Source organism: Aquila chrysaetos, chromosome 20 (genome assembly GCF_900496995.4).
Source record: "Aquila chrysaetos chrysaetos chromosome 20, bAquChr1.4, whole genome shotgun sequence".
NCBI classification, from domain to species: Eukaryota; Metazoa; Chordata; class Aves; order Accipitriformes; family Accipitridae; genus Aquila; species Aquila chrysaetos.
Genome location: NC_044023.1, coordinates 3,501,502 through 3,518,886, shown reverse-complemented (window position 1 = coordinate 3,518,886; position 17,385 = coordinate 3,501,502). Strand labels below are relative to the sequence as shown.

At 38.2% G+C, this 17,385-nt stretch overlaps 1 protein-coding gene across 3 annotated transcripts in view; it reads left to right on the top strand.

Annotated features, from left to right (window-relative positions):
* Positions 1 to 17,385, top strand: part of SLC6A11 (solute carrier family 6 member 11) — a 109,928-nt gene that overhangs the window by 78,579 nt on the left and 13,964 nt on the right. For all 3 annotated transcript variants that reach the window (XM_029996100.2, XM_029996099.2, XM_029996098.1), the window contains exons 8-10: positions 8,832 to 8,935; positions 14,891 to 15,015; positions 17,157 to 17,269. In XM_029996100.2, coding sequence (XP_029851960.1) covers positions 8,832 to 8,935; positions 14,891 to 15,015; positions 17,157 to 17,269 — 342 coding nt within the window. The remainder of the gene's footprint in view (positions 1 to 8,831; positions 8,936 to 14,890; positions 15,016 to 17,156; positions 17,270 to 17,385) is intronic.

Here is a 17,385-nt window from a genome sequence, read left to right as displayed (position 1 = left end):
CTTTCCTTCCAGTGTATATATATTCAGCCTTAATGCAGCAGTCTACTTCTCATCCTGGTGTGCTCTCCTACTATTGTCAACTATGCTGCACCATGACAAACACAATAGTTTGTGATGCAGTTGAATGTTCTTCATAATGAGAAAGCTGCAAAAAAATTACTTTAATTGGAATAAGATCAGAGGTAAAATGCTCAGTCCTCCACTGCTAAGTATTTTATCATTTTTCTTAGAAGACACATTCATATATACATAAAAATGTAACTTGTAGCAGAGGAACATAATAAACAGCAATTTAAGAAATGTTCTTCTGGGAATGATTATTATAGTTGCACATTACCCTATGCTGTGTTGGCACACTTCAATTAGTAAAATAATTCTTACTTTCCTAGTGACTTCAGAAGTTCATCTTAGTGATAATGTTGTCATTTACTTAGGAGGCATGGGTTCTAAGACTGGAAAAAATAATCTTGTAAAGAAAGCTCACTGCCTTCAGGCTATGTGGTACTTTCCTGTCGCAGTAGAGAGTATGTGCTCTCTATGTTCTTAATATCAAAAGATTATTTTGAGTAGCAGAATCCAGTAGCCCTGGAGACCTTCTGTTTGCTACACCAGAACAGTTATGGTCAGGAGCCTCTGCATGTGCAGGATTTGTGCATTAGCAAGTATGTCTGCAGGAAAAACATACTGTTATGTATGAACGTAGTTTGTTTAGTTTAACATAGCTGAGTTATTCGTGTTTGCTTCATACGTACAATCACAGCTATCTATTGGTGTCAACGTAAAATGAAGGCTTACAAATCACAAGAGGAAAGAAAGGTTCCAGCCTGACCTTGAAAAAAGGTCAGAATATCTCAGTAGCATCTGTCCATCCATCTGATTGTCCTCTGAATTGTATGTGTAGGCTCACAGCACAAGCACCTGCTCTTTTTCTGTGGGGTTACAGCAGAAGGGTCAGCTTGGGTTTCAATTTCAGTTCCTATTCAGTCAAATATGTTAGCTAGTAACTGAAGGCAGTCAGACAAACTGACAGAAAAGAAGGACCCAGACTATCTGAGATGAAAGGACAGGGTGAAATAGGGACTTTGGGTTTTTCCCAAAGTCAGTAGAAACTGCATTTTTTTTCATTGTATTTTGCTCAGCATATATTTTGGGTTTTTCTACAGTTTTATGTCAGAAATTATTAGACCTATTCTGACCTGTTGTAGCAGTGCTTGGAGATGTAGTTGGCATCACCAAAGGCAGCAGTCCCTTAAACACTCTTATCTAATTCAGGTGGCAGGAGAAGAGGAACGAAGCCTGTATTAGGGCCATAGCTGGCAGATCCTTTTGAGATGGTTTGATTCCCTGAAAGTTTCTATTAGTACTCATAATTAAACATGTTGATTCCCTCATGTCTGACATGGATAGTCTTTAAGTGCAGGTGCTACTTCAAGATTAAGACCTAACATTTTTATAGTTTCTTACAGTCCTGTCATGTCTAAACCTGTATGATAATGACAGAATGTACAGTACTTTTTCCCCAAACGCGAAGCTAAGATCTTTATCCTGGCTACCCTGTATGATTTCCATAACTGGTTTTCAGTCTTTGCTGTCCATCGCCTCTTCTTTTTTCTACACTGTGTATGGATTTTGGTTTTATTTTTTTCTGATCTTTGTTTAGTCCTCTATTTGTGGCCTCCTCCATTCATTGAATTTGGCTACCTTTTACAGTGTGTGAAATATCCAGATAGTTTAACTGGCTCCCAGGTGGCTTGGATGTAAATCACGCTTTGTGACCATAGATTCACAAAGCACGTGCTTTAGAAGCCAGCTTGAAAATGCTAAACCTTGCGGTCTAGTACAGGAAGAGATGTTCCATAACTGACATGAATTTTTGACATTTTCAGCACATTCCCCACATATTGTGAGAGACACTGGCACATGAATGTTAATGTCATGATGTGTAGGACTTAAACTCTAGTAATGTTCCTATTTAAATCTATTTGACAACAGGTTGTTTTATTCAGGCATTCTTACTGTTATAAAAATCTGCAACTATTTTATGCCTTTACCTTGAAAATTAATTCATTATATCCTGATAGCAAAGGCTTTATTTTTAAAATTCTGATTTGAAACCAAAGGCAAACTGCTTTTTAAAATGCAAACACTGCTGAGATTCATCAAAAAGTAATGAATAATTTAAATTAAAAGAAAACTCTGAAGTGCTTGCTCATTCTCTGATAACAAAGCGTGAAATAAATGACTATCAACATTTGGAACATCACGTTTTAAAGAGTGAGCGCAGCATTTAACCAGCCTATGAGATCTCCCATATTCTCAGAGTGCTTCATTATGGAATTGTCATTAACCACTCCATAGTTAAGGATGCTTTGAGCTTTGCAGCTGAAGTGGGTGTTCAATCTCACTGTTAAGAATGAAAAAAAAAAAGTGCGTATTTATGAAACTACACCACTGGGATGCATATTTCAGCCAGTACTCAGACACCAATGTGAAATTAATTCCATTGATTTTGATAGAAATACTCAGGGAAGCGTGTGGGTACAAATATTGGCATCCCCTACATGTTTATCGTTCCTAACAGATCTGTTAACTGTAGAGTACAGGAAAGGTAATGGAAAGACAGGTAAACTATATATACTTTTTGTTTAATGGAACAATCCTCATAGTGCTTCACTGTTGTTCTAGTTATGTATGGAGAAACACAGATGTTGCAGTACTTTTAGATCAGCCATTACATTGAAAAGACTCTAAATTGTCACCTGAACCAAAGCATCACAATGATTTGGTACCATTAAGAAATCTGTGAAATATAATTTAGAAGACTGCAAAAAGAGAAAGGGTGACACGTGTGTTTCTTTACATGCACAAATCTCTGAAACTGTAATACACAGGCACCTAAAGCCTACGTGTAAGTCCAGACCAGTATCAAGAACCCACAGCTACTGCCTCAACATCCTCATTGATTCTGTGAGTTCAGAGAGCAGTACCATTGGGAGGAAATCATGACATCTCTCCTGCGACAGGTCAGATACAGCTCTTAGGTCAGAGCCAGTTGTAATGACAGTGACAATACTGTTTTCCTGTTTGATATAAAGCCGTGAGCCTTACTCTATAGCAGCTTTATTCATTCCTGCAACTTTTCTTGGTGTGTAATTAGGCATAAACTTTATCGTCTAGATACTGCCTTTAGAGCTGTTCTGGGTTTTTTTGGTGTAAATTCCATTGTATCTTTGAGGCCCACATATGGTCTTTCCTACTTAATGCCACAGTGACAATAGCACTAGTGTTACACAGTGGTTATTCTCATCTGTTGACTTAAAATAGCGAAAAAAAATCACCTTCCAATCACAGTAGATCTGTGAATCAACAGCTAGAAGGCTGCTGTTACTGTTTGTAGGGTGCTTGTGAGGTTGTACAGGTACACACATAACTGAGCATAGAGACAGACATTTGAACAAGGAGTAAGTATAGGAAGTGGTTGAGGTGGTTTAGTGCTGCACTGGGCCGTTTCTAAAAAATCGTATCCTGTTTTGTTTGCTTTTCCCATTTTTACCATTATTTGAGAAACTGACTGAAAAATTAAACCATAAACTGGTGTTTATCCCAAGAGCTTGTCTACCCAGCCCACAGACTTGATCCTCCCAGGCAGAGGCAATGCAGGCTGACCAGGTCCTGTCTTCTCCCAGGGCCCAGGCACTGAGGTGTGAGATACCTGGCTGTGGATTTAAACATATAACCTGCCACGAACGTAATTTCTGAGTATCATATTTTTAACACACACACACACTTCTGCTCAAAATGTCCTCAATGTGCACTTTAGGCATCTTGAATTTTTCCTATAGACTAATATGCAGAGACATGTACAACGAGATGGAATAGTGAAATTTCATTAATAGCTTCCTAGCTGGGGTGTAAAATGAAGCTTTTCAGATGACAACATAATATATTTTTTTAAAACTACATATCTTTTAGGAGGATCAGACTGAAAATTACTTAATTTTCCCATGTTCCCCAGACATGAAACAATTTTACACCTTTTGAGTTACATTCTGCTGTTTGTCATGACTCTAAAAGCTTGTGCAAGTGCCAGATAAAGTCAATTTATCCTGGGACATGCTTCCTGCAGTCACAGGAGGATTCCATAATAGCTGCACAGTAGTGTATAGAAAATAAATACAGAGAGTATGGAAAGTAAAGAGAAAGTATAAAGTTAGAGAAAAACCTGGAATCTAATGATAGCCCTTCAGGTGAGCAATGTTCATTTTTATTCCATGCATTATGGAAATAACATCAACACGTAACAGGTTTTCCCCAGGGTCTCTGCTTTATTCAAGTACAGCATCAGCTAAGCTCATTTCAGGACAGTTATGCAATATTTTGTTTTATACTTTTCACTTATTGCTTGGCCCTGTAAATATACTGCATATTGTTCAGACCTTGATCATCACAAAAAATGGCTCAGCCTTTCAAAGTGACTTATTTCTGCACTGTCCATGGGCTTCATAAACCTGTTATTTTGTTTTCAGTGTATGGCATGACCCCATCTTACTGATGTAGAGAGATATATATACTGAGACTAAAATGAGAGGCTATCAGTCTTCTGGGGATTTTCAATTTGAAGTTGGTAGACCTGGCTTTTTATACTGTGGGGTTTTGTTTGGTTTTTTTCAATTGTTCCAGACATGGCTTTCATTCACCTTAGTTGCCACAGTGACTGCTCAGTAATTTTGTACTTCGCTTCGGATATCCATTAAATGAGGATTACATAGTTAATGAACATTTGAGAAAGGGTTGGTTTAAGTGATTTATCGACACAACGTCACATAGAAACTTTATAGCAGAGACGTTGAAAGAATCTAATTTTCCAGAGCAGTATTCTGTTGTCTTCGCTAGAGCACATCCCTCTTCTTCCTTCTTTATCCTTCTTCATTCATTACATGTGCTACAATCATGGCAACAAAAGAGGCAAGGGATCCTCCGGACAACAGGATCCTCTGTTTGACTAGCTTGATTCATCTGCCTGGGCAGAAAGTCGTGTAAATGAAGACTGTGTCCTAGACCTACACACAGGAAGGCCAAATTAAGTTTACCCAGGCAGAATTAATATCTGGGTATTGCCAGCTTTTGAGAGCTGGACTTTGCAAAACAGTGCTTTCCATTTTTAGTAGAAGATGTTCTTGGTTATCCTGTTTTGTGGAATTATGTTTGTACCAACAAGTTATCAGCAGGACACAGCTGAGACCACTGCTTGTGAGCTAACGGTGTGAATCAGGAAAGCTGTAAAATGAAGTGTGGGAAAGCCTCAAAATGGGGACCAGGGCACAGACAGCTCTCTGTTCCCCTTCCCACTCAGAAAATGGGAAGTGGAGAGAGACTCACAATCTCTCACTGTCATGCCTCATTTCTACTTGGAGAAAGCAGGCAGTGCCATAGAGTTGAGGCTTGTTTACTTTGCCTTCTCCCTTTGGGAACAGAGCTTCGTCGCACAGGCTCATCGAACAGCCCCTTCTTCCTAGCTAGCAAGCATTATTTCCGTACAGCAGTCGGAGCAATAGCTGTGCTGCGGTATTCTGAGCTGGCATTCACATTTTTCTTGTTTGCACATACTGTCGCTAACGTAGCGCTGGACCTAGCTTGTCTAGAAAATGGCTGTAACGGGTGCAAAAATGTAAGCACGGTAGATATAAAGGATAGTAGGTATAAAGGTTCTGTCCTTTGGCATTTGGATTTTTTAAATATTAGGGTATAATAAACAAAGGGTTTGTGCTTTAATTTTGATCTTGTTTTGGCATGGAAACATTTTAATTATGATATGAAAAAAGTAAGAAGAAACACTTAGATCCATCTTTTAAAGTAGAAGCTAATAAAAGACTATAAAACATTTTCAATCCCAAAATTTATGAATACATACTACTGAATTGACTTAATTATCACTAACCAAAGGATTTTCAAGGTACAAAGTTTATAAAGCATGAACAGGATGTTCTCTGGTACAGGTCCTTTCCTCCGGAATCTACTCATGTCAGAAACCTATCAAGCCCTGTCTCATTTCAGAAAAAAATGTAGTCCTTTTGTCCCGGTCTTTCACCAGCTGCTGGCTCCAGAACCCTTGGTTTGCAGCTTATTGGCAGTGTTTTCTTTGTCTCTGTCCTTCAGAATTTCATTGTTCTGCAGAATTGTTCTACATTCATTCCATGTACTTGGAAAATGTTACAAATTCTAATCTAAGCCAGACGTTGCAAATTCAGCCCTCTCAGAAATAATTTATAATGCTTTTGTTGCTGTAAGCCACATGGATGACACCTGGATTTGTGAGGGGTATCTACAAGAGCCCATCTGTACCCACTAGAAGTTTTAATGAGAACAACTTCCCATGAGGTACAGTTTATGAATGACTAAGACTGGGTGTGACTTAGACTAATAAACAATTTGTGTACCTCAACAAATTCTCCAACCACAAATGAGTACTGCAGTCTGATGGTAAATGTCAGATGGTCACTAGCTGTTGGGACAAGAATATGAAGAACTGAGCTGTAATATCAACCGCATGGCTTTAAAATGTTGACATGTCTAGGCTTGTGACAAAAATACAACAGAGTTAGTCCATCTCTTGTGTTTTTCCAGCTATCAAGAATCTATCTGTGGTTTCTAAATTAATTTCCCTATTTGCCACTTCCTTGATGAGTTGTAGATGGTTTTGCCATTTCAGAAACCTGAAACTAAAATATTAATAGTCATCACAAATTTAACGTCACTGGTTCTCTGAGTGTACAACCCAAAAGAAGCTACACTGATTCTATTATTCCATTCAGTAAATAAAATTACTTCCTCCTTTCTGTTTAAACATTAGCCATAAGTTCTGATGGAATTTCTAGATTGATGTCATATAGTGCAACAAAACCAAAGGGCTCTTCAATCTGATTCAACTTTTATAGAACATGTGAACATTTGCTTACAGAACATGTTTGTCATAAAGTATTTGCCACTTATTATGTTGAAGCACTGCCAGATGCCATGGGCTTTACAGGAGACTTGTTTTCTTTGAAGGAAATAATATCACTTATGGCCAGAATTTTATCTGTTTTTCTAACTATGTACACAGGACCTCCAGAGGGATGTGCTCTCTGCTCCTCTTCTCAAGCAGCTCTGGGGTTTCTCACTTTGGAGTACAGTTCTTCTTTGCCCCCGTTTCCACTAGGACTTGCTGTCCAAGGAATAATCAGACTTCTGCAGAGCTGGCGTATGCCAACAGGAAAGGCTATTGCTCACCTAAGTGCTATGCAATGCACTGCAACAATACGTGGTGCAAACACTGAAATGGAAAGAAGCAGCAGATTCCACATGTGCTGATCCAGTTTCTTAGCTTTTATTTATGCTCAAGAAGACCGTGCATTTTCAGTTGACCTATGCTCCTTACAGCTTTTTGGGAGCTTCTGATCTTGTTAAAGAGCTTGTCTGTCAAAAGGCTTTCTCTGTGAAGTCTTTTCCTTACCAAGTGGTGAAACTTTGAGATGTAACCACCTGTATCTTATTCAGGATGACAGCAATGAAACCATTTAAGCTACTGATGCAAATCAAATGTGATCTTAATGTTATTCGTAAACAGAAACCCTCACAACAACTCCAGAGACTAAGGTCTTACTTGATCACATGTAAAACAAATCCACTCCCTTTATTTATGAGTAGTTGATTATTACTATTATTAGTCATGAAATCACTACCTGCATTACCTCTTTCCTGTCTCAAACTTAGAGTAGCTAATGGCTACACAGTTATTGCCTCCGGTTATCAGTCAGGGTTTTGTTACTTCTCTGAAAAGCTCTGAAAAGAGCACTTTGGTTGCTCTGCTTTAAAAAACCAAAACTTACAGAGCTCATTTATCCCAGGAAACTAGGAGTCAGAATTTATTGGATTGGAAATGACAGTGCAGCTGTGTAGACGTGGGTTCTTCACATCGCTCTCATGGCAAAATCAGGAGTTAAGAGTCTATTCACCTCCAATAATAACACACCCAGACTCTAGTAGAATGAAATGAACTGTTTTGTTGGAGTATCTTTGAAGTCAAAAAAATTGCATGTTATGGTAATGTTCTGAGAGTACTGTGAGGAGAATAATCTTACTGTGTCAACTCATGCTTCCTTTTTTTTCTTTTCTCTGATTTAGACTTTAGTATTTCCAACACTTTAGGATATAAATGTTACCATAATGATATTATAAAGCTACTTACTTGCTAAGCTCTACAGAACTTTTATTTGTTAATGGTACAGTGACCAGAAAAACCATGTCCTGGTGCCTAATTGGGGCCATTACATATTGCTAAAAAAACTCCCTTCCCTTGATAAGTTGTCTCTTCTCTTTCCTCAGCTTGATTTGTATATTATCTATTAATGGCATATTTTGGCTTTAGAGTATTTTTTCACACTAAATTTTTAAATTTGCATAAATAATTATCAAGTGAGAATGAGATAAATTAAGATGATTCTATTTAGGTTGCAATTACTAGCATCTTATAGTGTTAATAAAACCATTAAAGAATTTATATTTGCTGAGGTTCTTCTCCAGAAATTCTGTTTCTCTTTCTACTTAGATTAGGTTGAACCTGTAAAGACCAGCTGAGTTACTCCTTGTAACTGGGAAGGAGAGGGGAAATTACCACTGGGAAGGAGAGGGGAATTTAACTCACAGCATATTTTTTTGAAGGTTGTGACTTATAAAAGGTTTGCCAGACACTATTACCCTGTACAGTTGCCTCTGCAAATTTGCAGTCAATATATGCATAAAGGTGATTTCTTCTTGACCTTTTTTAACCACTCAGGTTTTTTTGTCTTCAGGTGTGGGTGGACGCTGGTACACAGATATTTTTCTCTTACGCGATCTGCTTGGGGTGCTTGACAGCCCTGGGAAGTTACAACAACTATAATAATAACTGCTACAGGTAATATCTTCCACACTTTATTTTTATATTTATTTTCAGTGATGGAAGTGCCCGCATACTTAGCTTTACTCAGAAGTCTTTCCCTTTTCCTTTAGCTACTTACATGAGTAATCATAAGCACATGCACATGTTTTTATGGGACAGAGATCTGTAATGTTTTTTTATAATCGTTTCAGAGCAACTCTTTTCCAAATTTGGTGTTTTCATCCCTTTTGATCATATCTGACCCTTGCACAGCCACAAGCCCCTCAGTACACACATGCATACAAATTGCACGTATAACATACTGAATTTCATACATGTATAATTGCATGTGTGTGCAATATTTGATTGTATGATGTGTATCTGCTTTAAAAAAAAAAATCCTACAAAAACAGTTATTAAAAGTTGCCTGCGTTTGGTCTATGCTCTGAATGTCACTTTTTCCCATAGTTTACTGGCTCCTAGCTAAAGCACAGTAGAAATGGATAGCATTACATTGTTTATCTTTATAGAAATCGGTAAGGAAATTGCTAATGGCTTCAGTAAGTTTTAATCTTTCTTGAATCAATATCAAAAGGATATGACATGCAAAATCCTCATTCCATTTTACTGGCGTGGGCAGGAATACGAGCACTACTTTTTTTTCTTCTGGCATCAGTAGTTATTGAATCAGTTTTGCTACAATTCAACAGCCTTTAACATGAGACAGTAAATGACGGTTTGATTGTACTGACTCCACGATGATCTCCAGACAGAGAATGAAAATTTCATTTTTTCTATAAAGGAAATAATGCAGTCCCAAAACAAAAGAATCCCAAACACACCAGCCCCAAAACCCCCAAAGTGTAAGTATTTAAATTCTAAATTACACTTTTACTTGGAGAGTTCAGGAGACAGTTTTAGAAAACTGCCACCGTCTTTCAATGTCTTAGCAACAATTTTCTCTTCTGTCAGAGAAACACCAAACAGTAGGACCCTCCAGACAGAGAGGGAATTGGGATACTGGAAACCACAGGGACACGAATGTACCCACCAGCTGAATGTCTGCAAAGCTATCCAGCAGCAGTTTAGGGTACTTTGCTATCTAAAAGTGCAAAGTAACTCAGCAGCAACAGAAGTTACTTTTTGCTTGGCTATGACAGCCAAAATTCCAAATGTTTTGTGTATAAAGTAGTGTAAATCCCCTACTAACTTCAGTGCTGACTGACATTATTTTCAGAATAATGACAAAGATGCCCCAACAGAGGGTAATGAATGCCCTTACAGAACAGTGGGTAACGAAAGTTTTCCCCAATTAGCCTAAGTGATGCTTTAACAAAGGTGCTACATCTTTTCTCTCTTATTTAATTTTATTTTTATTTCTTTCCAGTTGCATCCTATCTAGAAACTATTCTGTTACTTCCTCAAGGACTGCAGTAATCTTTTTACTATGGTTTTGTAACTCATTACAAAAAGCAGGAGGTTTGATATGTCATCAGAGAGCTTATGTAATTTTCCTTCTTCTCCTCTGACCCTAGCAGCATAGCTTGTAAAAAACATCAGGAGCTCCCTTTTAAAGCTCCTGAGCAAGATTCTGCAACAGAATGCTTTTTACTGAACCCAAGCTTCACAATTCCTCTAACAAAATGTTTTCGCATATTTCCTGAATAGGACAGATTTTATTGTGTCCCAAAGTACGATTCTTAAGAAATCTGAGGAAACGAGTAGGACAGAAGTTAACTCCAGAAGGCAGCTGAGTTAAACAGGGTTGCTAACAGAGCAAGACATACAAAGCAGCTATGCAGTGGAAAGCAGAATTAAATTTGTATTCTAACTAGCACTTAAAAAAATTAAAATCAAGCCATGGATTTGCCTCTCACAATACCCGCAGTGTACTGTCTGATTGTAACATCTACTTCCACCCTTTTTGCACTCTGTTTTGCTAATTTTTTTTTTTTTTTTCCTAAGGGAGAGTTGCGGTGGAAAATAAGGACATGAGGTATTTTAGTGGGAAATGGGAAAACCTAAACTGCACATGGGTTTTTCTTATTAGCAACCTGATCTAATTCATGAACATTGTAAATGAACTGGAAGCAAGTCACTTCACATCTTTGAATAGGAAAGGGATTTTTATTGTCCTTACTTATCTTTCATTGTAATAAATTAATATACATCCTCCCTGGATTTACAACAGTTTATGTCAAAAGTGACTCTTATGAAAAGATGAAAGTAATGGCAGCACCATCAGCAGGCAGTGTTTTCACCATATAAATAAAAGAAAGGTGTACTGATGTTTCCTCTAATTTTTAGCAAGCTATGAATTCCTAATACATTCAGACCTTTTAAGGGATGAATTAACTTCAGACAACCTCAGCAGACAGGAGAGGAAAACATTCTTTTTCCTGCTTCGTGCGCTCTGTCTTGGCAGGACCGATCCAGCTCCCTGCTGGGCTCTGTGCATTTCCCCACCAGGGGAAACGCCATTCGGCGTCACAGCACCAAGCCTTTGTACTGGAGGCTGCACCTCAGCAGGACCATTTTTATGTATGACCCCCGTGTACAAACCAGGCGTAGGCTGCCATGTTGCCATGGTGGTGCAGAAGATAAATGAATGATTTCACACACTGTCAACAAATGGACAAACCTTTTAAGAAATGAAGATGTGTCCTTTATCAAGCTTGTAGTCTAAGAGGAAAAGAGGAATGGGAATGGGTCTTGAGGGGATCCGTAAAGGCAAGGAAGTAACCGGAGGGATGCAAAAGGCTCTGTGGACTCTGCACTCTAATCAGAGAAGCTCCTTGAGGAAGGCAGAATGAATTTTCAGCAGTATCCTGCCTGTCAGGCAGGGAGAGGATAAGGGATGCATATCTTGAATTATTCAGGTGATTGGCAAGACATTAATTTGGAAGATTGTGAAGTTTTCATAAAAATTTGAAGTTTTCCTTTCATTTGAAATCAGTTTAGCTCTGATGCTTTCCTACCAAGGATGCTTATAAAAAATTGATGGAAAATTAGATAAACTTCATGTTCTCCTTCCAATGGTTCTTGGACATTTGTGTTTTAAAATTCATTGGTTTCACAATCAACGGATCCAGATCCCCCTCTCAATTTTCCTTCCTGTACCATAAAAAAGAGACTGAACTACAAGTTACACACTTCTATCTAAGGGAAAAAAAAAACAGGAGGAGTTGAGGGGTTAGTAGAATTCCTGCAAAAAAAGAAGGATGGAAATTAAAATCAGAGGTTATATTTTTATTAGGACAGGAAACACTGCTAGGTCCCCAGAGAATTGCGTGTTCAGTCTGTAACTGTCTAACTGGGGAAGAAAATGAAGGAGCTGTGGCTGTGTTATGTGAAGAGAATAGGTACCTCACTAACTGGAGATTATGAAAATCCCCTTAGGTTCACTTTTTCCCATTTCCTTGGAGAAATGCATACCTACCCTGTATTTATTTTGTACCATGGCACTGTGGTTTGCAAGTCTTCCCTGTGAGTGGAGAAATGGCCGTGCTCCTCTTGTTCTCTCAAAGATGATCTAGTCATATAGGATGGTCCAGCTTAAACCACTTGGGCCGTGCCCTAGAACCTTCCTGCAAGAGGAAGCAGCAGAAACTGCCAGGGGCTCTGAAGGTGCACAGGGAGCAATGTGTCTCCACCTCAAGCCTTTTTCTCATGGTTAGGAACAAACAGCTCTCAAATGTCCTGTGCCACACCGTTCACTGGAAAAAAATCTTGTTTGGACTGCATTTGAAGCCTGTGAATTATCTATAATAAATCTTATCTGCAGAAAACAGGCTGTTCCAAATGGAGGCATCATATGACTGGTGAGCAGTCAGATCCATCCCACTGAAGTACTGTCTCTTTTTTCCCCCCAAAGGATTAAAAAATACATCTTTCTGACATCTCTTATCGACAGGGTTTCATCACACTTAGTTTTAATTTCTCAGCATTGAACTCACCAGTTTCTTAGGTGAGATAGGCTGGGGTGAGAATCTCTCCAGAGCTACTTCAGTGCTGAAATACAGAGAGAAGAATGGTTAGGAAGATGATCTTTTTCTTTGATTTATTTCTCTGCAAAGCACAAAGAACTCCATGTTCCTGGTTGCTTTCTTTTAGATTGCTATTTTGCTTTAAAACATCCAAAGTGTATAACTAGCCTGGCTGTGCATAACTACGGGAAGCAATTTCATATGAAAATCAAATATATAACAGGTCAGAATTCTCACCATTTTCAGAATTTTCAGAAAGTATTTTAAAGGACCTATTTACCCCTGCTAGTGAACAAACAGCATTAGAGAGTTCATGCATGAATGAAATATGAACATCACTGGACTTCTCCATGTCTGAGTCTTGATCTACAAATGGGAGTATTCATTTTTTTTTCATTTCTAAACAAATGTTGGCAATTTATAGATGGTATGCCATATAGAAATTTTTTACTATGAAATTATTATGAGAACATAAAAACATTCTCAAAATAATGGTTAAAATTAACTGTAGATAAGGTGACGAGAGAGAGGCAAAGCCTCCCATGGCCCAATGGCCATAGTTCAGCTGATCCCTCACTTTGCAGTATTGAAACGTATGCCTGCTTCCTGCCATTTACAACGTATGTGCCTGATGCTAAGGTGAGCCAAAGTCAGTAACAGGAAGAGCTGTGAACAGACGTGGGATGCAGTGCAGGGCTCATTAGTGAAGGAATAAGATGCTGGAACTGGTCACCTCACTTTCAACTTAATAAATTGATGAGATAAAGCTAACAGGATAAAAATACCAAATGAAACAAGCAACAGGACAGAGAGGTTGCCAAAGAAGTTTTGCTGGAATATATGCCAGGACTTCAAAAATATGAATTGTCCCTGATTCTCGAAAAGTCACTACAAGTCTGTGACAAAGATGGGAATCATTATTGAAGATGTGGATTCAGAACCTGTTAGGTTTTACAGGGTCATTTCTTCTCATAGATAGCTTGCACAAAAATTTGCTTCAGAATGGTAGCAGGATGGGAATAAACCAGACTAAGGTATAGGCTTGACAGAGCTACAGGCTTGCCTTGTCTTTCAGTGTTTTAGAATCCTAATTTACTTTCAGGCATCTAGGTTAGATTATTACTTTCTCAAGTACACAGCTGTCTCTCATAGCAAACAGTCTTAAAAGACTGACTGTCATGATAAATCATTCCTACCTCATCATCTGTCAAGCCTGAAGTGCTGTCTGAAAGCAGGATGAACAATAATATTTCACCGAGCTCTGGGGAAAGATCGCACCTTTCTGCAAGAGTATTTTCCCTTTTTTTAAAGTGATTTACTATAGTGACATTTCCAATCTGGGAAATAAAAGATTTCTTCACCTTGGCCTTGTAATTGTCTGTTTGTAGGATACAGCAATCTGAGAGATCAGTGTCCCTGCACTGTCTTTGTGTACTTGTTAGGTGCTTTTTTAGACATATACACGCTTCTTACATTATGTATGGTGCTTTCCAATACCACAGCTTCTTAAAAAAAGTTTATAAACCAAACTGGAGTTGTATTTTGTATGGATATATATTGCCAATATACTGTAACTGGAACAGAATTAGCTAAGATCTGACCATAGGATTTTTTCCAGGAAACAAATTACTACCATTATAGTTTATAAATTAGTTCATATCCTCTGGAATACATTATTACAACTACTGTAGAAAAACTGTTCTTAACACCATTCTTACAGTATTTTTACATGTTTTTTAAAGATTCTATTGAAAAACAGTGAGTAGCAACAGGTTTGCAATTCAACCAGTTAAAACACAAGCAACTGTATTATGATGGTATCTTCCTGCAAACGCTTATGCCTGACTGATTTCTCTTGGGCATAATATCAGTTGGGAGCTTACTCTTAATGAGCAATTTAACGTCCATTCCTGCAGCTTGGGGTTCTCTTAGTCCTATGGCTCAGTATATGAAAGAAACCCAGGCTTTGGAGATCAACTGCAGTGTTTTTTATTTATATTTTCAGAGACTGCATCATGCTCTGCTGCTTGAACAGTGGCACAAGCTTTGTTGCTGGTTTTGCTATCTTTTCAGTTCTTGGATTTATGGCTTATGAACAAGGCGTGCCCATTGCAGAAGTTGCAGAATCAGGTAAGTTCCAAAAGCAGTTTTCTGAGTTAACAAAAGATGCCCAGAGGTTGCTGTCAGTATACTTAGTCTGTGCCATGTCTTATGGATAAGTTGACTGTTTTGCAGATAGTTTTACAAAATTCCTCTTAAAAACCTGTTACCTGACTCATTAGTATAACTCCTAGAAGAAGGGTTCTTAACTATTTTTATAGTCATACATTTAAGTGTGAAAAATATTGTTGTTACTGTGCACAGCACCAAATTCATAAAGTCAAGGTACTATTGTAACACAAACTTACTCCAGCTGAGTATCCAGAAGATTGTTTATCAGAGATATATTGCTCAGGTATGTCCCTTGAGTGTTATATCCTCATGAAAGGAGCATTCAGTTTTCTTTAAATGAGACAGACCGAAATCCACACAAACATTTGTTCCTTCTGAAAAAAGAAAAAAGGGAAAAAGAAAAAATTATACAGCTATTAAAGTAATGAGAAATCAGCTGTTTAGGAGAAATCTTTGGAAGTCCTTTGAAGTCTTGCTTAATGTATACTATCCAAATACAGATTTTTAACAGTCAGAAGGATAATGCCATCAGTAAGTTTTTCTCCCAGGGACATACACTGAGACACTCTGGTTCATTAAGTATAAAAGTTCTTGTTTTGAGTCCAGAAAGGCACAAAGGCCCATCTCTATGAGAAATTAACCATCTAACGTTCATTACCATCACTTGGAGTTAGGCATCCAATGAAAGTTAATTGCTCTTTAACGCCTTTGTGGATGTAACATCTTTAAGCATCACTTAAAACTCAATAGAACAAAAAGAACAGGAGCGCTGCCCAGAAACAAAAGCAGTATAATACTGAACTGTTGAGAAGGAGAAATGACTCTCAAGAAGTTAGTCAAGGTTAGCAGGAAAACTGCAAAGCAAGTAAAGCTTCACTGATACTGTCATAGAAAATATTTCTCTTTTCCTAAAGCCCCCAAGACAACTGGCTTATACTATTACAGAAACTATATAGAAAAAGGTTGAAAAAGACTACAGCAACTCTGGAAACTATAGAAGCTTGTAAATACTGCATCAAATGAAACAGCAGTAGTGTGGTGACAGGTCTTCACCAAAGTTATTGCAGCAGGAGCACAGAGGTACTCCTTTATCAGCCTTGTGATACTGCCTTTGTATCCCTACTTTAAAAGCTGGCTAACTTCAATAAAAGTTATTATAGCATGAGAGCTTGCAGCAGCTGAAAAATGGGCACAGGTGAATAAGAACAGGAAAATATGAGCTAGGTGAGATGGTATTTTAGCAGATCTGAGAAGTTACCAATGCTGTTGTAAAAATGTTCTATTTTAAAGATTTCTGTAGCTATGCAGCCAGTCAACTAATGTTATGTACCAGCAGCAGCACTCAAAAATGCATAGCAGGTTTTGAACAAACCAGTAGACATTTGGTTTGCACCATGTATGGTTTCCAAGATGCAGCTCTTGCCATTGACTGCATTCTTGCACAATATGTCAGATACAGTGCTGCCTTAGGAAAAGAAAAAAGACTCCAGAATATGTTAATAAGTTATATAACATTCACAGGACCACATGCTATTATTTATTCAGGTATGTGAGTCTTGCTGTACATCCACACAAAGAAGGAGAATGTAAAGTACAGTAATGTCTTAACAGAAGTCTTGAGCTTCAAACATTTGGACAAGATGCAGGCAGAGTTGATGTGCCAAGCAAGTCTTCATTATTGATTAGTCTCATCACCAAATATTTAGACTATTAGAGATGTAGAGTTTGTCAAGGTTTTCAATCTTGTATTTAGCTCCTCCTATCTGCCATAAAAGAAAAATCAAGTTGTGGTGGGTTGACCCTCACCAGCAGCTGAGCATCCACACTGCTGTTCACTCACTCGCCCACCCCAGTGGGATGAGGAAGGGAACAGGAAGAGAAAAAGTGAGAAAAATGGTTGGTCCAGATGAAGACAGTTTAATAAGTGATGCTGTGCAAGCACTGTTCAGCAGTAGCCACGATGCTGGTGTTAGAAATGCTGTTCTATCCACAAGTCCAAAACCCAGCACCGTACAGGCTGTTACAAAGAAAGTTAACTCCACCTCAGCCAGACCCAGTACACAAGTATAAACTATTTCTTTTCTTTTCTTCCTTTTCAGGACCAGGACTTGCATTCATTGCTTACCCTAAAGCTGTTACCATGATGCCTCTTTCTCCTCTGTGGGCAACTCTGTTCTTCATGATGCTCATATTCCTTGGATTAGATAGTCAGGTATGAAACAAACACTATTTAAATATTTTTTCAGATTCCCTAGCATGTGTATATCAGCATCCTTGATGTAAATAGAATCTAACCTGATGAAAGAACGAACCCTAACTTAATTCCTT